The sequence below is a fragment of the Balaenoptera physalus genome (genome assembly GCF_965194825.1).
Source record: "Balaenoptera physalus genome assembly, chromosome: 18".
Lineage (NCBI taxonomy): Eukaryota > Metazoa > Chordata > Mammalia > Artiodactyla > Balaenopteridae > Balaenoptera > Balaenoptera physalus.
The window spans coordinates 2311223-2332845 of NC_138899.1; the positions used below are offsets into that span (position 1 = coordinate 2311223).

Genomic DNA, 21623 nt, shown 5'->3' on the forward strand with positions numbered 1-21623 from the left:
AGATTAGTAACTGTGTCAGTACAAAGAATGAGAAGATTAAAAACCAGAAGTTTGCGAAGGTTAAAAATCGCACCCGAGGGGGCTTCCCTGGTGGCACAGTGGTTGAGAATCTGCCTGCCAATGCAGGGGACACGGGTTCGAGCCCTGGTCTGGGAAGATCCCACATGCCGTGGAGCAACTAGGCCCGTGAGCCACAACTGCTGAGCCTGCGCGTCTGGAGCCTGTGCTCCGCAACAAGAGAGGCCACGATAGTGAGAGGCCTGCGCACCGCGATGAAGAGTGGCCCCTGCTTGCCGCAACTAGAGAAAGCCCTTGCACAGAAACGAAGACCCAACACAGCCAAAAATAAATAAATAAATCATTAAATGTTAAAATGATAATATTAAAAAAAAAAAGTTATGTGAATGGAATCATACAGTCTTTAGCCTTTAAAAAAAAAAAAAAATCGCACCCGACCTTGGGCCCTTGCGCTGATCGCGGCGTGCAGGTGGCCGGTCAGGAGTGCGAGCCAGTGGCCGCGGCGTCGGCCTTCCTGAGCGCCGGCTCCTTCGGGGCAGGACTCTTCCCGCCAGGGCTGCGGCTCTGCCGCCGCCTTCCCTGCTCTGCCTCTTCCCGAGTGGGGGCGAGCAGGGCTCCCGGGCTCTGCAGGGTCCCCGTGGGAGGGTCGTCTGGCACCCGCAGCCCACGTGTACCTCGGTGAAAGGACCCCACGGCGGCGGGGAATGCTTTCGTGTGGGGTGCCTCTTCTGAGTGGCAGGGTGGTCTTAGGGTATCTGGGTTGAAAAAGGCTTGCTTTATTGATGGGTCTGTAACCCAGGGCCCAGAGCTGAAGGCAGGCCAGTGATAAACTCACTTGCCTTCTTTCTTGTTGAAAAGAACTGGCTCAACATCTTACAGAGAACTTACATTTGTGTTTTCCCTTCCACAACCGGACGTTCATGATGTGTGCAAACGCATGCTTTTACAATACAGTGTTGTTGTTAATTCTGGTTTAAACATACAGTGAAAGGCGCCACCTGAAGGCTGATGCCGTATCCTGGGTTCAGGTTCTAATTGTCATTAGCTGTGATGTAGATGTGTAGATACGGGTGTTGTCGACAGAAACGAGCTTCACGGTCACCTTTATGAAACAGGCAACGTCTACTTCGACCTGCAGTCAAGAGGAGACAGATACGGCAAGCTGGTCGGCGTGGCCCCTGCCCCCGTGGGAGAGACAGGTGGGTCCAGCCTCTCCCTCCCGTGGGGTTCTGGGGACAAAGCCCAGACCCTCCCGTGCTCGATGGGGGTGAGGACGCCTGCTCTCTCAGACGTGGTGATGTTGCCGGACGTCGATCACACCCGAGTTTTCGATTTAGTTGGGTCTTTTGGAATAGAGAGACCACGCAGAGTAGAAAGTTCCCGCAGCACGTGACACGCGGCCTCCCATTCCTCCCTGGGGCGCTCTGCACGTGCACGTGCCGTCTGTGGTGTCACGTCTTAACGCTCTTGTCCAACTGGCTGCTGTCACATGTTAAATCCCCGTAGGTATTTTATCATACATAAATTCCCACGTAAACTTCCCCGTGTCGTTAAGTTCCCATACGTATTTTAGCCTGTATGACATTCCCGCTGTATTCGAATCTATTCCTGTACCCTCTTCTGCAAAGTCATTTTTATGGAGAAGAAATAATAAGTATATAGAACTATATGAAAAACAATTGGCAGATTGGGATTGACGTAAACATCATTTTAAAGGATACTATTGATATTTAACAGAATCAAACAAAAAATGAGCAAAAACCCAAAAGACAAGTTGTCTGAGCTGTCTCTGTCTGTAGGCGTAACCCTCCCGCCCTAGGAACCCTGTCATTTCAGTCTAATTCCAGAGGGTGTGTTGAGTTGACTCCTCAGAACAGTTCTTCTTACTCGGTCGTTGTTATCCTGCTCCGTCCTGGACCACCCACGCCTGCGAGGTGTGGCCCCGGCCTTAGGGAAGCAGAGGAGGAACTTCTGATACCTACACATTCTAGCATCAGCAGCCCTTTAAAAAAAAAAATAGACTTTATTCTTTCGAGCAGTTTTAGGTTCACCGCAGAATTGCGCGGCAGGTCCATAGGGTTCCATACGCCCGCTGCCCCGCTGTACCAGCGTCCCCACCGGAGTGGGACGTGTTAGAACTGGTGGACCCGCTCTGACACGCCAGCCTCACCCCGAGTCCATAGTCTACATCAGGGTCACTCTTGGTGTCTCTGTGGGTTTAGACGGATGTGTAACGACAGGTGTCCGTCATTATAGTATCGCGCAGAGAGCTTCTCTGCCCTGAAGATCCTCTGTGCTCTGCCTGTTCATCCCCCCTCCCGCCCCAGCCTCTGTCAACCACTGATCTTTTTACTGTCCCCACTGTTTTGCCTTTTCCAGAATGTCACAGAGTGGGAATCATACAGTCTAGCCTTTTCAGACTGGCTTCTTTCACTTAGTAATACGCATGTAAGATTCCTCCTTTTTTTCGTTTTTTTTAAAGATTTTTTTTTTTTGATGTGGACCACGTTTAAAGTCTTTAATGAATTTGTTACAATATTGCTTCTGTTTTTATGTTTTGGTTTTTTGGCTGCGAGGTAGGTGGGATCTTAGCTCCCCAACCAGGGATCGAACCCGCACCCCCTGCACCGGAAGGCGAAGTCTTAACCACTGGACCGCCAGGGAAGTCCCCCCTCCATGTTTTCTCATGGCTCGAAAGCTCACTTCTTATCAGCATTGAGTAACACTCCATTGTCTGGATGGACCACAGTTTGTTTATCCATCGCCCACTGAAGGGCATCTTGGTGGCCTCGCAGCTCTGGAACGTAAAGAGAGCCCCGTACCGGCTTGTCCTATGGCCCTGAACCCTCCTCTTCTGAGTTCTCTTGCTTTCTGAATGTGATTGATACAGTACTCTGGTATTTCCCTTTTTGCTCTATGTGATTATCACTTCTCTTTGAAAACCGTGAGTCTGAAACTCAGCTACTGACACAGACGGAATGAGGGAGAATGAGAGCGCGTGCGGAGGAGGCCCCTCAGGGCAGCACGTGCTTGCAACCCCGCGCGCAGCGCTCAGGTTACTGCAGCGGGCCGCACTGCGGGGGACCGCGTGCTTCTGTCATGTTATAGAGAAGAGTATCTGGTAGCTGTCTAGCTTTCACGTGGCAAAGAGAAAAACCCGTGCACGAGAAATGTGAGGTTACTTCTCAGAGGAACGGAATCGGGGACGTGCGTCCGCCTGTTTGGGGCTGACTGTGTTGGTTCGTTCTGGATTCCCTCCCGCTGATTAACCGTCTGTCACTGGCAGGTCACTCTGACAAGCGGCATGCCAGCGACTTCGCACTGTGGAAGGCGGCGAAGCCCCGGGAGCCGTCCTGGGCCTCGCCGTGGGGAGCCGGGAGGCCTGGCTGGCATACCGAGTGTTCCACCATCGCCAGGTAAGCTGTTCCCGGAGTCGTCTGTGCTGCGATGCGCACTCTCGGCCAGCAGAGGGTGCAGGCGGGGCAGGCTTGGTCCTAGTGCCGGCAACGCAGGTGGTTTGGAAAGGAAGCTTAGCGCCCGGGGGCACCGGCCGTGGGAAGGGAAACAGCAAAACCAGAACACGTTTATCTCCCCAACATCAGCGCTTGGTCTCTTCAGTAGAAGAGCCCGCTTTGCAGTTAGTTCTTGACTGCCCATCACACAGGCCAGCTCCGGGGGTGCCTGCATCTCTTCTGCGGTAGGTTCAGGAAGGCGGCCAGGGACCTGGGCGAGGGGCTGGACCCGCATCCTCAGCCCCAGAGCTGGTCCTGGACCAGGCGCCTCGAGCGTGACCCCCAGCGTCCCCTTCCGTCTGCGCTTTCTGCCGGCTCTGTCTCGGGCAGCACCACGCCCGGGACGTGTCTGTCTTGGGAACCCCTGTAAACACAGTGCTTCTCTGGTCTCCATTCTCCTCCAGGGACCCGCTTTTTTGTCTCTTCTCTCACTGTCCACGCATCCCCGCTGTTGTCTGACGGGCGTCCCCACCCACTCTGGTCTCCTGAGGTCACGGTGACCGTCAGCCCGGTCTGTGACAGGCCGCTGACACCCCTGCTCGCTCCCTGGCTTCTGTGGAACAACGTTCTTCTGGTTTTGGCGTTTCTGCTGGGGCCTCATCCACCTTCCTTTTGTGGACCTGCCCTGTGGACCGTCCCTCGGGCGTCGGCGCTCCCTCGGCTCTGCCCGTGTGTGTTTGTGTGTGTGTGTGTGTGTGTGCGCAGGTGTGTGTGCGTGTGTCTGCATGTGTGCTCGCAGGTACCGAAGGCCGCATCCCGCCTGGGCTCTCCACTTCCAGCCTGCCCTGGGGGTTCCCACCATGGTTCCCCGAGCTCTGCACATTAACTCATGGATTTTGATACATTTGATGTGTTGTAGATATTTATTATAATCAGGTTTTTTTTAATTAATTAATTTTTGGCTGCACTGGGCCTTTGTTGCCGCATGTGGGCTTTCTCTAGTTGCAGCAAGCGCGGGCTACTCATTGCGGTGGCTTCTCTTGTTGCAGAGCACAGGCTCTAGGCGCATGGGCTGCAGTAGTTGTGGCTCATGGGCTCTAGAGCGCAGGCTCAGTAGTTGCGGCGCACGGGCTTAGTTGCTCCACGGCACGTGGGCTCTTCCCGGACCAGGGCTCGAACCCATGTCCCCTGCACTGGCAGGCGGATTCTTAACCACTGCGCCACCAGGGAAGCCCCTGTAATCAGTTTTTAAAATTAGAAACAAAGTATGATTAAGGTGAACATTGCAAACTACTAGCCACACCCCAAATTTTAAGATCAGCAAACCCAATCGTCCTCCTATCGCAAACCCAGTCGTCCTCCTGTCGGCTGTTGCACGTAGCAGCTTCCTGGCTGGGCGTGAACGTTACCTAGGAGCAGGCTGCCCTGTGCCTCGACCCCACGCTGGTTTCGTCTCTGGTGCAGGCTCGCCCCACTCTCCCGGGGGGGAAGCCTCACCCTCCGCCCCCGGCCTGTGCCAGCATGTCCATCCCAGTGAAGACCCAGAAGGGGTCCTACCTCCACCACCCCTCGCCGCGTGCTCACCCTCGTGAGCTGCCCTCGCCCGTGGTGATGTCTGTATGACTTACCGGGAAACACACCTGAAACTCCTGAGATGTCACACCCTGTTGTCAGTGTGAAACGGGGTCCAACTTTTCGTTAAAAAACCATCAACTGGGGACTTCCCTGGCGGTCCAGTGGCTAAGACTTCGCGCTCCCAATGCAGGGGGCACGGGTTCCATCCCTGGTCAGGGAGCTAGATCCCACATGCATGCCACAACTGAGAAGTCGGCATGCCACAACCAGGAGTTCACGTGTCGCGACTAAGAGTTCACGTGTCGCAACTAAGAGTCAGAATGCTGCAACTAAGAAGTCGGTACGCCGCAACGAAGATCCCGCGTGCTGCAACTAAGATCCAGCATAGCCAAAGTAAATAAATAAATATTAAAAACAGACATGTCCAGCTCTCAGCCCTACTGTAAACACGTAAAAGTATTTACAAATACTTGTTGATTTAACAGTGGTGTGGGATATACATCGTGTTGTAAAAAGATCTTTATCTTTTAGATTCAAATAATTTCTCTAAAGCAGGAAACATTTAGTAAATTTCAAATGTAATGTTACCATTAAATGTTTTATTTTTGTTGAAATCTAAATAATGAAAATGGACTTCTATTCCTTTTCAGCTTTCTCTTATTTTAAAATAGGTGTGACATACAGACAAGACTAGAGACTAATATAGCGAACACTGCAGACCCACGGTTTAGCTGTTAAGTCTTAACTTCGTCATATTTGCTTCAGATCTTTGTAAAAATGGGTCACTCGTTACAAATGCAAGTGTGGCCCCTCATACGCTCCTCCCCAGTCCTGGTCCCTCCCATCTCAGGCTCGCCCTCATAGCGTTTGAATTTCAAGGACTCTTGTTAGAGATTCTCTAGAAACCACTGCCAAGGATGTACGGTCCTGGATGACCTGCTCACCCAGTCAGCTCAGGTGTGACCAGTGCATGCGTGGTTCTTCCAGAGCTGGGCCAGTGGGAGGAGAGTTGGCCTTCAGCAGGAAGGACCTCAGTGAGGCTGTGGCATCTTTGAAAACATCTATTTTTAACCATTTTTAGAAAACTCACCGGTGTCTGCACCCCCAGGGGGCCGACGGGCCTGCCGTGCGCCCCCTTTCCGTTGTACGAACTTTTGCATTTTTCATTGATCTCTGCATTTTTAACGTCCTCTGAAGCAGCTGCTGGCCAGCCTGGACCACTGGTGCTGGTACCGGTTGTTTTGCAGGTGCTCTGGTGACAGCTGCACACACTGAGTGTCCCCGGCAGGCCTGAGAGGTGCAGCGTGCAGTTCTGTGGACTGAGGTTTTTCGGGACCGAGCAGCCTTATAGCTGAAATGCCGCCAGCTGAAATGTGTCACTTTGAATTCTGTTACTTTGTTATGCATGTATGGCTGCTGAATGGCTCATTTTTCAAAAGCCAAATTAAAAATCTCTTGATTTTATAGTTCTTTTTTTGTTATAGTTGAACAACCACTAAGGTCTGCCTATTGAAAGTAAGAAAAAGTAATTTTGAAGTTTTTAAAAACCACATGTTGTATCCAGAGCAAAGAAAATGAAGTCTCTTTCCCAGGAGAAAAAGCTATGAATTAGAGATTTTATGAAGTAAAAAGAAATGTCAGGTTCCGTTTGCATCAGGTGAATTATCATGCACTTGGAATTGGGCTCCATTCGGTGTGTGCGTGGCCCAGGGCTGGAAGGAGTAAATACGGGATGTGGTTTGGAGACCGTGTCACTGGATTGAGTTAACTCCCTGCTCTGCGCTGTGTCTTGCAGTTTGGTGTTTGGAAGTCGGCTGGACATCCACTCGGGTGGCATAGATTTAGCGTTTCCTCACCACGAGAACGAAATCGCACAGTGCGAGGTCTTTCACCAGTGCCAGCAGTGGGGGAATTATTTCCTACATTCTGGTGAGTGATGACTTCAGATTGATTTGTTCCATTTCAATTCTCTCGACTCTGTCTGTGAAACAGCTACCTTTGGAAACACCTGCATCAGCTAATAGGTCAAGAAACAGAGTTGTCCCTTAAATTGTCTTTGACTTGTTGTTGGTTGGACGTGAACTTCCTTGGATTGGAATACCGAATATGCCTTTTAGAACTGAAGCGTGAGCTGACAACAGTTCGGAAAATGTTACGCAGTGCTGTTCTGTAGGAGTTTGTTTGAAAGGAAACTATGAAGAGGGAATTTCAAATAGCATGATGTCGTAATGATTATGAACACGCCATTCTTGAGCTGTGACACTGGCACCGTAAATATCTGTCATTCTCTGAAAGCGCTGCCTTCCGTTTCCCTGTTCAAAAATCCTCGTGATTCACACCAGTTGTCTGCTCTAAGAAGTGGATACGACGTTGTGAGACCAGCGGCGGCTTGAGCGAAGCAATTTTGGAATTTCCTGTGACGCATGGGGAGATTCACGTGTCCAAGATTGTGACAAAGGTCGTGGAGCCTTTGAACTGGTTTTGTTACCTTTCTGGAGTGGGCAGTGAAGGTATTTGAGGGGAAGAAAGAGAAAAGGCTTTGGTAGTGATGGGGTTGGGAGATGCAAACACGGTCAACATCTAAAGCTCAGGAAGCCAACGAGAACCATTTCTTTAAGTCCTTAGATTAAGGAAACCAGGTTTTGCCAGCGAGGTGGTATTAAACGCAGACACACTCCAGTTTTGTCATGCAGTAGCTGCTTCAGGTCTGCGGCGGGGGTCCACTTGGGTGACAGTGACCAGCGGGGCTGCCTTCCGCACAGGCCCGCCCTGCAGCGCCTCTGCCACCCCGAGTCCACCGCACCCCGTGTGCCCCGCCCGGAGCCCGGGGACCAGCCTCGCGGCTCTGTGTGCGACCCCGCATCTCGGTGCTGCCCTGAGGTCGTCTGAAAGGGACGGGCTGAGTTGCCGTTCCCAGCGCAGGGGCCGAGGTCCAGTTTCCACCTCGTGTCCCTGCTTGGCGCCCGACAGGAGCCAGAACCCGCGTCCTTTGTGCCGGGCTGAGAGCCCGATGGCCCCGGCTCCGTTCCTCCGGTGCTTCGGCAGGGACCCCCGGACCCGTTTCCGGTTGGGGCTCACTCCTCTTGTCATAAACTGCGTGGAACCAGGTCTCCCCCTTCAGCGGGAGGACTTGGGAGAGCAGAGAGCTCCGGGCCCATCCGGGGAGGAAGTCGCAGGTCCCGGGGATGGAGGTGTTCCCGTGCCCGGTCGCAGGCTCGGGGACAGGCGATCCCGTGTTACCCGTCGGGACGCGAGGGCTGGTCCCCACAGGCCCTTCATCAGTGGCGCGCGTGAGGAGTCGGGGTTTGCCGTCAGCACCGGTGCCCCTCGGTGACTGGGTCTGCCTTCAGACGGGACCCACGGCAGTGCCAGCGCTCACGGGGCTCTGTGTCCGCACACGGCAGGTCCTGCTGCTTTGGATGCGGCGTGGGGAAGGGTTTTGCTGTTAAGACCCATGATCTGTTAGGACATTGGAATCTTCTTTGTCCCACTTTCGCCCTGTCCCGGAGGAACAGCTGTGTCTCCTGACACCCTGGAGAATCGATGGGTTTTCCTGAAGTAAATGGATGGAAGTAGAGTTCAGCAGTCAGATGAGTTTCGTTTTCCAGATGTTGTCAGTTTTTTAAAACTTTAATTGTACTTGGTGTATATGGCAGGCTGCATAGGTTGACATATTCAAGGTTACGTAGCTTTTTGGAAGCCACATTGTAACCAGTTCTTGGAAGAGTTGGCTTGAAAAAAGGTGGTGCTTGAAGTTGTGTCAGAAAAAGTGGAAGAATCTTCTGTTGGGAAATCACAGCTCCCTTGGAAGTGAACCTCGTACAGATGTGGTCCAGGCTCAGATGGAGGAGTCCTGAGGGGGTTCGGGTCCCCCCGTCTTTCACACACGGGGGTGAAACGGTGCTGAGGCTGGGATATGTCTGAAAACGAGCTACAGAAACGCCCACAGTGTTGCTCAGAGACCCGCACGCTTTGTGGAAGCAAAGATGTGTCTTCTCCTCGGGCGCTGAGTCAGGTCCCCTGTGTTGGTGAGTCACAGGAGAGGGAGGGGCCGTCCCCGCAGTGTGATGCCCTGGCCCAGGGTGGACGTGGGCCCCCCTTCCTGGCGGGCTGAGCACGGGGCCGATCTGGGGGGCCTCTGTGGGCATCCACTCAGGGCTGTGCGACGGGTCAGGGCTCCCGGAGTCCAGGCGCCTCTGGAGACGCGCCCTCCTTCACCCTCCCTCTGGGGGTACAGAATGAGTGACTTTGTTTTTGTTTCAGGGCATTTGCACGTGAAGGGCAAAGAAGAGAAAATGTCCAAATCACTGCAGAACTACATCACAATTAAGGTAACGTGCTTGTCGTGTTTCCTGTGTGCCCACCAGTTTGCCGACGTGTTGCGGAGGCTGATGTGCATCGGGAGACCCCCATCTCCAGTTCCCCGTGTCCCCGGGGCCCTGACGGGATTCTCCTGCTTCTGGGTTAAACGGCTCTTTCTTGTCTAAAAGCGCGAGGCGCTGTTTCCTGTCCTGTCCCCTCCTGTGTCGGCTCCTGGGGGCCTCGGCCTCTTCCCCCTCCCTGTTCCAAGACTCTGATTTTATTGATTTGGGCCCTCTCTCTCTCTCTCTTTTTTTTTTTTTTGATGAGTCTAGCTAAAGGTTTATTGATTTTATCTTTTCAGAGAACCAGCTCTTCGTTTCATTGATCTTTCTTTTTTTTTTTTTTTTTTAAATTTTTATTGATTTATTTATTTCTGGCTGTGTTGGGTCTTCGTTTCTGTGCGAGGGCTTTCTCTAGTTGCGGCAAGCGGGGGCCACTCTTCATCGCGGTGCGCGGGCCTCTCACTATCGCGGCCTCTCTTGTTGCGGAGCACAGGCTCCAGACGCGCGGGCTCAGTAGTTGTGGCTCACGGGCCTAGCTGCTCCGCGGCATGTGGGATCTTCCCAGACCAGGGCTCGAACCCATGTCCCCTGCATTGGCAGGCAGATTCTCAACCACTGCGCCACCAGGGAAGCCCGATCTTTCATTTTTTTTTTTTTTTTTTTTTAAGTACCAAGGATCTTTATTCTCAGGTCTGATACTGAATCTGTGGCTGCAGATAATGTCACTATTTTGAGAATAAAAGGTCCCATTATCTTCATTCTTTGCAAGTCTTCAGCCACAAAGTTATACCTTATTCCCATAACAAGTTAAGTGAATCAGGCTGGAAGGGGATTCAGGAGGTACACTGACAATAAAAGCAAAGGGGAACACACACTTTTACAAGCATATTGTCCCAGTTACCTTGAAGGTTAAATTTCAGATTAATTTACAAAAGTAGTGACAGAACCATGATTTCAGTGAAAATCAACACAAGTTATACCTTAAAAAAAAAAAAATCAATTCAGAAATACTAAGTCAGGCAAGCATGCAAAATTCAGAGTATTAAAAAATGCAAGGGCTAGTTGCCCAAACAGATACATCCCTCAGAAAAAGGGATTTGAAAATGCTAAACAGAACCAAAGGAATTAGAAGCTGAATCAGCAGACCAATTCCCTCATTTTATAAATGCGGGCAGACATTAACTGGCGAAGCCTACTCAGCTAGATTAAGGGTGTACACAGATCTAATTCCTGGTGCTATTTGCAACTACACATATCTAAAATACAAGGAGATAAATATCCGGAACACATTAGGCCCACTGATTTAATCAACGGTGGGAGTGAAGTTATTATAGCACAGCAGCACATTAGACATATTTAAGAGATTAAATGGAAAGAATCTCTTAAAGATTTTAATGCTCAGTTTTAATACACAATCAAGTTTCCATCCAATCATCTGATGTACAGCAAACTGCACTAGCTTAAAAGAAAAATGTGCATTCTTCAGTTTTCTTCTACACTTTTTTTGGCCTATCTTTCAAAACTGAGCATTGGGTATTTTTAATGTAAGTAATGTGATGTTATATATGTACATTCTAATTGCACGTTTTAGGAATAAACAAAATCCATATTTAGGTAACTGAGTGTATTTATAAAATGAAAACCTATCAAAATACACTTTTCACTGAGAAAAATAAATAAAACACACAAATGGATCTACACAAAGTAAAAATTAACTTTGGTAGATTTCAGTGTAGGACAGTCCATAACAAGCTTATTTGCCCTTATGCCCCCAGAGCTGATCATCTTCCAAGTTAAGATTTTAAAAATATTTTTTAATTGAGATTATTATGTTGGCATTTATTTCTCATTCCACATCATCTTCAGCCAAGCTCTGAGCACTTACAATTCTCTGACTAATTGTTGGGAGCTTAGTCAGAAGCATCTGGAACACCGGTGGCGGAAGAGTCTGCTGCAACACTTGCAGTAGCTGCTGTGGCTGTCCACACACAGCAATCGCGTTTGTCAGATGGTCCACACCCTTCTCGTATTCACCTTGAGCTAGTAACTCTTCACCAAGCTGTATTTCTTCGAGGAAGAATTTCTGAACGGCTTCAGCATCTTTAAGGTCAGGTAACTTGGAAAGTCCAGCTCTCTCCTTGGCAAGCTTCTGTTTCTTTCTTCGTTCCCGCAGCCTGTTTTTGAAGTTGGGGTCACTCCGTCTCTTGCGGTCGAAGTAAATGCAGTACCCGATGAAAAGGGCCCCGCACACGCCGGCGGCGATGGCGCTGTTCCGGCCCACCACCTTCTCTCCAACGAGGAGTGGGGTCGGCGGCGGCAGGGCCCGCAAAGCAGCCGTTGCCTCAGAACCCTCGGAGCGGACTCTCATATTTTTTTTCAGTCTTTATTTCATTTATTTCTGCTCTTACCTTTTTGGTTTCTTTCCTTCTAGTAACTTTGGGTTTTGTTTGTTCTTCTTCTAGTGCCTTAAGGTGTAAAGTTAGGTTGTTTATTTGAGATTTTTCTTAAGTTTTTCTGAGGTTTTTCTTGTATTACTAAATACTTCCCTTTTAGGACTGCTTTTGCTGCATCCCACGTATATATGAGGTTATTTTAGTGGATGATCTCAGTTTGAACACATGCTAACAAGCTTGCATTTTTACCCACCTCCCACGTTTAATGTTTTTTACATCTTGTTTTACATCTTTTTGTTTTGTGTATCACTTAACTACTTATTGTGGATAGAGATGATTTTTAGTATTTTTGTCTTTTAACCTTCCCACTAGCTTTATAAGTGGTTACTCTATCTTTACTGAATGTTTGCCTTTACCAATGAGATTTTTCCTTTCATAATTTTCATATTTCTAGTTGTGGACCTTTCTTTTCCTCTTAGAGAAGTCCCTTTAACATGTCGTGTAATGTTGGTTTAGGGGTTCTGTTGCTTGTCTGTAAGATTCTTTCTCTCTTCTTCAGATCTGAAAGATAGCCTTGCTGGGTAGAGTATTCTTGGTTGTAGGTTTTTTCCTTGCATCACTTTGAGTATATCATGTTGCTCCTTTCTGGCGTGCAGAAAAGTCAGCTGACAGTCTTATGAGAGTTCCCCTGTGAGAAACTAGTTGCTTTTCCCTTGCTGCTTTTAAGATTTTCTCTGTTTTTAATTTTTCCATTTTAATTACAGTGTGTCTTGCTGTGGATCTCTTTGGGTTCATCTCGTTTGGGCCTCTCTGTGCTTCCTGGGCTTGGATGTCTATTTCCTTTCGCAGGCTAGGCAGATTTCCAGCTTAGCTGGAAATATAAGCTCTCTGCCCCTTTCTCTCTCTCTTCTTCTGGGGCCCCTACAATGCGAACATTAGTGCGCGTGGTGTTGTCCCAAGTGTCTCTTAAACTACTGAGTCTTTTGCATGAGTCATGTGGAGTTAACTCATCTGAATGGCTGAATCATCTATTGTAAGGGCGCACCTTAATTAATTTAAACCATCCCCTATTGATGGCCATTTAAATTATATTTTTCATGGCCGTATTAAACTACATCTGCTTGGGTACATGCATTTAAAATTTTCATAGATATTACAAAGTCTGCATTACTTTCCTGACCACGTAGTGAGTGGCCCATGGGGGGGTGCTACTCCAGGACTGAGTTGCTTCCCTGCTGTTGGACTTTGTAGGAGACCAAAGTCTTCCCCAGCCTCACATTCCAGCCCCTGGCAACTACTGGTCTGCTCTCCATTTCTTTCTTCCTTCCTTCCTTCTTCCCTCCCTCCCTTCATCCCTCCCTCCCTCCCTCCCTCTCTCTCTCTCTCTTTCCCACACCGCATGGCTTGCAGGATCTTAGTTCCCTGACCAGGGATCAAACCCAGGGCCCCAGCAATGAGCACAGAGTCCTAACCACTGGACCGCCAGGGAATTCCCTGCTCTGTTTCTGTGAGTTTGTTTTTTATTTTTAGATTCCACATGTGGGTGAGATCATACAGTATTTGTCTTCCTCTGCTTTCTTTCACTGAGCCCAGTGTCCTCTAGGTTCATCCATGTTGTCACAAATGGCAGGATTTCCTTCTTTGGATGATTAATAGTCCGTAGTATGTATATGCACGTGTATGTGTGTGTGTGAGCGTGTGTCACATCTTCTTTATCCATTCATCTATCAGTGGACACTTAGGTTGTTTCCATATCTTGACTATTGTCAGTAATGCTGCATTGAACATAGGGGTGCAGATATATCTATGAGATAGTGATTTTGTTTCCTTCAGATGTGTACCTATAAGTGGAATTGCTGGATTGTATGGTAACTCTATTTTTGATTTTTTGAGGAACCTTCATACTGTTTTCCACGGTGGCTGTACCAGTTTACATTCCCACCAACCGTGCACAAGGGTTCCCTTTTCTCAATATTCTCATCAACACATTTCTTTGATGGCAACCATTCTGACAGGTGTAGTGATATCTTATTGTGGTTTTGATTTGCATTTCCCTGATGATTAGTGATGTTGAGCATCTTTTCAGGTACCTACCTGTTGGCCATTTGTAGGTCTTCTTTGGAAAAATGTTTATTCAAGTCTTTTGCCCATTTTTGAATCTTTTTTTTTTTTTTTTTGCTATCGAGTTGTGTGAGTTCTTTATATGTTTTGGATGTTTATCCCTTATCAGATGGATGGTCTGCAAATGTTTTCTCCCATTCTGTTGGCTGTCTTTTCATTCTGTTGACTGCTTCCTTTGCTGTGCAGAAGCTTTTTAGTTTGATATAGTCCTACCTTCTTTCTATATCATTATCAGGAAACAGTCCACAGACACAGAAGGCCATAGAAAGGTTAGATTCCAGATTTCCGTTGAACTCTCTGACTCCATAGGGACATCCCACAGTGGTGAAAATAAATACCCTGTAGTGTTGCTGGCGTTTGGAGAACTATTAACTTAGATTTCTAAACACACATTGAGGTTTATCTGAATGAGTCCACATTCTGAGTGGCAGGAAACTCCCCACCTTTTTTGGGGGGTGGGGAATGCCCAAGTGGTGTGCGGGATCTTAGTTCCCCGACCAGGGATTGAACCCGTGCCCCCGGCGGTGGAAGCGCGGAGTCTTAACCACTGGACCGCCAGGGAAGTCCAGGAATAACCCTTTAAAATAAAACCACCTAAAATCCTTTTTGGATGAAATAGAGAACATGGCTACCCCGAAAACAAAAATGCTAAAATGGAAAAGAGATTTCTTTCAGAAAAACCGAAGACCTAGACAGACGTAAAATATCCATAATGTTAGTTTTTAAATTCTGTGACTAAATGCACGATTATGAGCAGAAAGTCAGGAGTGCAGGAGAGGTACCGACTCGGAGAGAGGAGCGCGTGGGGCTGGGGGCGGCGTGTCGTGTGTCTGTCAGCGGTCAGGGCCCCGGGGCTGCGGGGAGGGCTTGCTGACGGTGGCCACGCTGCGGAGATGCACAGCTTTGCTTCTGCCCAAACAGCTCCACAGCCGCACATACCAAGCATCTGGCAGCGATTTATAAAAAGCTAAACAGACAACAATTTACAAAAACAAATCCTCACCTAAGGCAAGCGTGTCCACGGGGAACAGGCCTCCTGCTACATTGTCAGAGACAGGAGAGGACTTGTAACAAGTTATGAAGCAGTTGAGTCCATGCTTTGGTGGGGAAGGAAACCTAAAGAAATAATTCAAAAAGGAGAGGGAAAAGTCAGAGGGTGGCTAAAGGCCCTCCGGGTACCCGGCGTTCACTCTCTGTCCCCGGTGTGACCCCGCGCCAGCTGAGCTGCGTGTTTACTGGGGTCCCGCCGAGCACAGCCGGTTATCACGAGACCCTGGCAGGTCATGGAAGCGCTGTCAGAGTGGCTGGAGTGACGGCCGACGGGACACAGAAGGACTTGCAGAGAAGGCACAGGATGCAGCCCTGGCCTTGGGTGTCTGGCGTGTGGTTCACTAAGCCTCGTCTTTCTGGCACCGTTACAGACACACTGCAGTTACGGCACATCCGCATCTTAGCATTCTGTAAGTGATGCTCTGTGCGCGACAGTGCTAGTTCTTTACCTGCCTGTGCTGTTCGTGGTGCAGCAACTACATCGCGGCGCAGGGGCTCGGTCTCCATGCTGCTGCTTGCAGATTTAAAGGGGGAGTGACGGGTGAGAACACGAGGGCACGTGACTGCGCAAACGCGGGAATTAACACGCACGCTGTGCGCTGCCCACCGCACGGGGCCTCAAGGTAGTTGGCTAGTTTGGGGAATTAAGGGGACGAAGAAATACTCCTTTTTCACACTCTGGGAAGGAGCACCAGGAGACAGACACGGACGTTGAAATACCGGGTCTCTTACTGATGAAGGTCGGGTGGGACGGGGCTCTTCACCTTTTTCCCTATCGATCCTGTTGTTGGCCTGGCGAAATCCGTGGCCCCTTCCTTAGAACTTAACGTTTTTAAACACACAGAATGAAATCTGTAGGACTTTGACAGGTGTTGATTGTATCGAGATACAGGAATCCGCGCCCTCCCTCACTTGAGTGAACGCTCTAACAGAATCCAGCCGTGGGTCTGAGCCCCGCAGGTCACATCAGATGAGCGACAGCACAGGCTGCGTGGGGGTGACGCGGCCGCAGGCTCGGGGGGCGAACACCCCGCGACTGCCCGGGGGGCGGTCCAGGTGTCCACACTGGTGGTTGGAGGAGCGCTGCGTGTGCCTGGGGGTTAGTGGCTCCCGTCTCTCCCGGCCCCGCCCCCTGCAGGACTTCCTCAGCACGGCCTCCCCAGACGTCTTCCGGCTCTTCTGCCTGCGGAGCAGCTACAGGTCAGGTGAGCTGGCAGGGAGGCCTGGGTGCTCCTCACGTGCGGCCCCGGGGAGCCTCTGGGGGCCTCTGGGGACCCCGGAATCCGGGTGGGGTGCGCCCCGTGCCGTTGGGGTGTTGCCCTCGTGCCCTGAGGTTGGGTTCTGAACGGAAGCCCGAGGATGCGTCAGGGAGCACGGCCCCGGCGCTCGGCCAGGAGACCCCGCAGCCTGGCCCGAGGCCGCGGCTCTGCAGTGGGACTCGGGTGCCCAGCGCTGCGCGGGGCCCGGAGAGCCTGAGCTGGCGGCACCTGCCCCCCCCCCCCCGCCCCCGGCTTCGTGGGCTGGCCGTCCTGGCACAGGGCCTGAGCCGGGAGCCCTCAGCACGGCACCGCCCCTCCCCCGGGCCAGAGGGCGCATCCCCTTCCAGCCCCGAAGGCGAGTCTGGGGACCCCGGCGCTCCCCGCTGGCTGGACCCCTGTCCAGAGACCTGGGGCCGCCCGGGCGCAGCCAGTGTCCCTAATCTGTCCCCGCACGCTCGCGGGCGGGGTGACGGCCAGGTCTCCTGTTCCTCCGGGAACACGGAGCCCGAGTCCTCGTGGCACCGGTCGGCTGGCCTCCCCAGAGGCGCTTCAGGCGCCCGGCGGGGCCCCCGCTTTCCAGAGCCGTCTGTCTGTCTGTACATCTGTCAACGGGAATGAGCCCTCGGCCACCCACGTGGGGAGGGGTGTCCACGTTTCCTGCCCGGCGTCAGGACAGAGCCTGGCGGTCTGCGGGCGCTCGCGGCTCCCGGGTGACCGGGCCCCCTCCCCGCAGCCGTGGACTACAGCGACGGCGCCATGCTCGAGGCCAGGCGTCTGCTCCGTGCCGTGGCCGCCTTCGTGGGGGACGCTCGGGCCTACATGAGAGGGCAGCTGGCGGGCGGCCCCGTCCAGGAGGACGCGCTGTGGGAGAGGTGGGTGCTGTTCAGGGCCGCCCGAGGGAGCGCTGTGGACACGGGGGTGGGGCTGGTGGGAGCCCCGGGCCCGCCAGGGGAGGGGCAGGGACCTGCCTTCGGGGGGGCCTGGACGGCCCACGGTCGCGACTGAGCGTCAGGAGCCTCGTGGATGGCGTGGTCGACGGAAGTGGGGCGGGTGGGCGGACGAGCGAGCTGCTGAAGGAAGGAGGGGGGAGCCGGGTCGCGGTGACAGGGGTCGATGGGCGCGCCCGGAAGCCCAGCGTGTGCCCCCCGCCCCCCGGGGGTCGGGACCACAGGCCGGCCGTGCCTGCAGAGGTGGGAGCGCAGCAAGGGGCCCCGGGAAGTGAACCGAGTGGTGGCGCGGGCGGGAGGACGGAGCCCAGCCGGAGGCGGAGACGGTGTTTCCACTTTTGCTGCTCGGTAAACAGCTCGACCTGGTCCTCCGTGTCTTACTGCATCCAAAAAAATGCGAGGAAGGTTTGAGATTGGCTTCAGAGATGGTGAGAAACTGGGAAGACGGACAGAGCCTCGGGGGATACCAGAGGGAGATGAGGGCAGGGTCATCAGGGGTCCCCGGAGGCTGGTGGTGGGCGGGGTCTGTGTGCCCCGCTGCCCAGGGATCCCCTGGAGGAGTAGAGGGCCCGGGGCTCCTTCGGGGCCGGCCGGGGAGAGGGCATCCACAGGAGACAGGCAGGAGCTGCCTGTTGGTCACAGCAGTGGAGCCCAGGCCGGAGCCCACGCCCTGGGGCCGGGCAGCTGGGCCTTGTGTGGCTGGGAGCCGTCAGTCCCTCGGCCACCCTCCCGACGGCGGGTGCCAGGGAAGGACCGGCAGTGCCGCTCACCGGCAGGCGTGCAGGGGAGAGTCTGCGCATCAGTCAGGAGAGGTCAGGTCACGCTGGGTGACAGACAGCGCTGGGTCGCAGGAGCCCAGGCAGCAAAGGTCTGTTTCTCCCCGTGGTCACTCGGGCCCAGGCTCGGGGGGAAGAGCTTGGGGGCTTTGCCCAACCCTTTCCTGTGCCTGGGGAGCAGGGCACCCAGAGGAGGTGGGGAAAGTCTGGGACGAGGGGCAGCAGGGAATCAATACGGTGGTGGAGCCTCGGAGGGGCCGGTGACTGACCGGCAGGCGGGCAGGACGGCGTGTGAGCGAGGGGTGGCTCGAAGGGGACCTGACGGTGCCGCTGGGGACGGGTCAGGGGGCAGGCGAGGAGGAGGTGACGGTGACCTCCGTTTCCTTGCCAGGGGCTGAGGGGGTCGAGCATCGCGGCAGCTGGCTCCTGAGGGGGTCTGACAGCAGAGGGAAGGAGCTGGAAGGGCTGCCCTGGGGGTGGGAGCCGAGCGGGGAGCCTGAGGGTGGAGCCCCCGGGGTGTGTCTGTCCTGGGACCCGGCCAGCGCTGTGGCTCCTGCCACCCAGCCAGGTCCCTGGAGCGGCCCCGTCTGCTCACCTCCCCAAAGGCTGGGCCGCACCAAGGGGGCCGTGCAGGCGGCGTTGGCGGACGACTTCGACACGCCGGGGGTGGTGGACGCCGTCATGGACCTGGCTCACCACGGGAACAGACAGCTGAAGGCGGCCGCCGAGGTAACTCCTGGGACGTGGCCACAGTTTTGAGGACAGAGCAGACGCCGCCTCGCCAGCCCCTGGGGCCACCCAGCTCCCAGAGCCGGTGGCCTCCGGGCCACCCCTGAGTGTGGCCCCATCCCGGCCGGGGTCAGTAGAGCTGGGGGCCGTGGGGAGGCCCGGCACGTGGACACAGGAGCTCAGTGGAGTCTGAGTTTGTCACAAAGACGTGAGATGGGGAAGGAAGCCGGGTGGGGACCCCGACTGCCCCCCAGCCCTGCCCGACCCTGGGCCCTGGCGCCAGGCTCCACTCGGACGCCCAGGACCCAGGGACGCCCCGAAGGCCACCTGCTGCCGCCGCCGCCCTGGGGCTCGGTGCCAGCACAGGCGCTCAGAGCACAGGCCCCAGCCGCGGGTGGAAGCGCCGGCTTCGCAGGGCTGCGTCCGCGCCCGCCGGGGGCTGACCTGCCCGGGGTTGGTGCTCTTGCCTTTCAAGAGCCTTCTCTGGGTGACTTGTCGCAGGAGGCCGGTGGTCCCAGGAGCCCCGCCGTGTTCGGTGCCATCGTGTCCTACGTGGAGCAGTTCTTTGAGACGGTGGGGATTTCTCTGGCTGAGCGACAGGTACGCCCTTCTTCCTTCAGTCCTTGATCGTGGGACTACACACTACATGCTAACATGCTAATCTACATGCTAATGCGGGAACAGCCGCTTCTTCCCTTCAGAAACGCCGGTTGTAACGGTAACTAAAGGCCAGGCGTACCCCGTGCTTCAGATGCGTTACGTCCCTTAGAAGGGGAACGCGCTCAGGGCTGGGGTTTACTCGCCGAAACGAGGCTCTGAGCAGGACGAGCGCGCGCCTCCGCTGCACGCTGAGCGGCGCGCCACGGGTTCCGTGCGCACGGCAGTCAGGCCGCAGGGAGCACGTTTCTCCGGCGCCGTCTGAGCCCCCAGCTGTCGGGGATCCCCGGGCCTGGTCCCCCCCGGCCCCGTCACGCCCTCCTCAGCAGAGGCCCGGTCCAGGCCCGTGGGCTGTTCGGCCGCCGGGCCTCCGGTCCCGTGTGTGTGGGGCGTCCCTCGGCCTTCCGTGGCCTTCCCGCCCTGACACCCCGGCCCCTCAGGGACTCAGCACACGTGACGCCATCCTCTGGGCCGTGACTGTCTGTCCCGGGCCCCGGATGTGCACCGTGACCACGCCACAGAGACCCTCCCTCGCGCCAGTGTGGACTCGGGTCCGCCTCCGCTGGGGGGCGGAGCGTGGAGCTGGCCGGTGCCGCACACGGCCCCACCCCTTTGGCACGTCCTTGCTTCCGGCACTGACGTTCCCAGCCCAGCCGGTACCTTGTGTCGCAGGCAGGCGTCGGCCTTTCTCCCAGGAGCCTGGCTGCTCTCGGCGGGGAGGGTCTGGGCACCGGGTGCTCGCTGCGCTTGCCCACAGATGCTCTGGCCCTAGGCGGGCGGAGCCAGCCCCCGGGATCCTGGGTCCCCTCTCCGTATCGACTGTTACCCCGACACCTCGACTCCGGTTCCCAGCAGTCCCGGGCCACCTCCCTCCCCTCTGGGCTCCCACCTCCCAACATCACTCACCCGCTGCCCTCCCCATGTGTACCTGTCTCCCCGCGGCCGCCGCCTCTCCCCTCACCCCCAGCAGGCTGTCCTCTGCACAGAAGCGTCCTTGCCTGACGCCCCAGGCCAGGGTCCCTCCTCCTCCAGGGGGCCCGCCTCGCTCTGCCTCACCTAACAGCCTTAGGACTGTTGTTCAGGAGCGAAAAGGAAAGGGCCATAGTTGCCACTTTCTAAAACAGTGTGAACAGGCTGTTAACAGGGGAGCCTGGACTGCACACGGGGGCACGCCGACCCGGATCTCCCTGCGGGCCCTGCCGGGCCACCTGCTGCCGGGAGACCTGGGCACAGCCCACACTGCCGGGCTGGGGGACCTGCCAGCTGAGGCCTGGTGCCGGCTGCCCTGGCCGTGAGCGGGGACGTCTCCTAGGACTGTTTGTTAGGCTGTGAGCTTCTCTGGCCTCAACACAAAGACTCGCGTATCTTTGTGATGATTTCTGTTTGGTTTATTGAGAGACACTGATTCCCTAGTGGACTGCGGCCTTCCCTGGGCGGCCCAGGGCCTGTTGGCGGCTCACACTAGGCTGAGGGGGCCAGGTCTCCGCTGGGTCACCACAAGCCCTCCTCCTCCCCGAGCTGGGGCGCCCCCGGAGCCCGCTGGGGGCTCACGTTTCTGTAACGAGCCGTCTTCTACTGTGGGAGCAGTGGCTGCGGATCACGTGAGGTTGAAGGGAGTTGGACCGCCGGCCCCTCCTCCGTGGGGTGGGTGGGGGGGAGGACGCCTGGCAACTTGGAAGGGCTCTGGGCCCACGCCAGCCCTGGAGCTCCCCCGGCCGGCACCCACGCTGCTGGTCCCCGGCCCCGGGGGAGAGCGCCGCGGGGCTGCGCGTGTGCGCGTTTGTGCGCAGGACGTCCAGGGCCTTGAACGGCAGCTGGAGCCAGCAGGTTTGATTTCCTTGGTCGACAAGGCCCAGGCCTGCCGGCTCTGCCCAATGACCCTCAGGTGCTGGCCGTCTGCAGTGGCAGCCCCCGCTCACCGGCCTGGGTGACTGGGACCTTCGGACGAGGGGAGGGCAAGGGGAGGGGAGACGAGCAGCGCCCCCTGCCCCTCCCCGGCCCGGGGCCCCCGTCCGCTCACCCGGCGCCCCGGCAGTGTGTTTCAGGGGCCGGCAGCCCGGCCGCCCTGCACAGCGTGGTCGAGGAGCTGGTCCGCTTCCGGCAGAAGGTCCGGCAGTTCGCTCTGGCCGCGGGGGAGGCCCCCGGGGAGGCGCGGCGGCAGCTCCTGGAGAGGCGGCCCCTGCTGGAGGCGTGCGACGCGCTGCGCCGGGACCTGGCGGCCCACGGCGTCAGCATTAAGGTGAGCACCGCCCGCAGGTGCGGCCGGGATGCAGCCCCGACGA

The 21623-nt window shown here is 55.0% G+C and overlaps 1 protein-coding gene and 1 pseudogene across 2 annotated transcripts in view; one reads left to right on the top strand and one right to left on the bottom strand.

Annotated features, from left to right (window-relative positions):
- The window catches only part of CARS2 (cysteinyl-tRNA synthetase 2, mitochondrial), a 37828-nt gene that overhangs the window by 15941 nt on the left and 264 nt on the right, over positions 1-21623 (top strand). Inside the window, 9 exon segments of the mRNA XM_082435269.1 lie at positions 1134-1217; positions 3305-3434; positions 6841-6974; positions 9309-9376; positions 16112-16178; positions 16966-17104; positions 18561-18684; positions 19186-19284; positions 21377-21580. Coding sequence (XP_082291395.1) covers positions 1134-1217; positions 3305-3434; positions 6841-6974; positions 9309-9376; positions 16112-16178; positions 16966-17104; positions 18561-18684; positions 19186-19284; positions 21377-21580 — 1049 coding nt within the window.
- Positions 10783-11777, bottom strand: LOC309647325 (mitochondrial import receptor subunit TOM20 homolog pseudogene; annotated as a pseudogene). Its single transcript has one exon. The product of its transcript is annotated as a mitochondrial import receptor subunit TOM20 homolog pseudogene (transcript).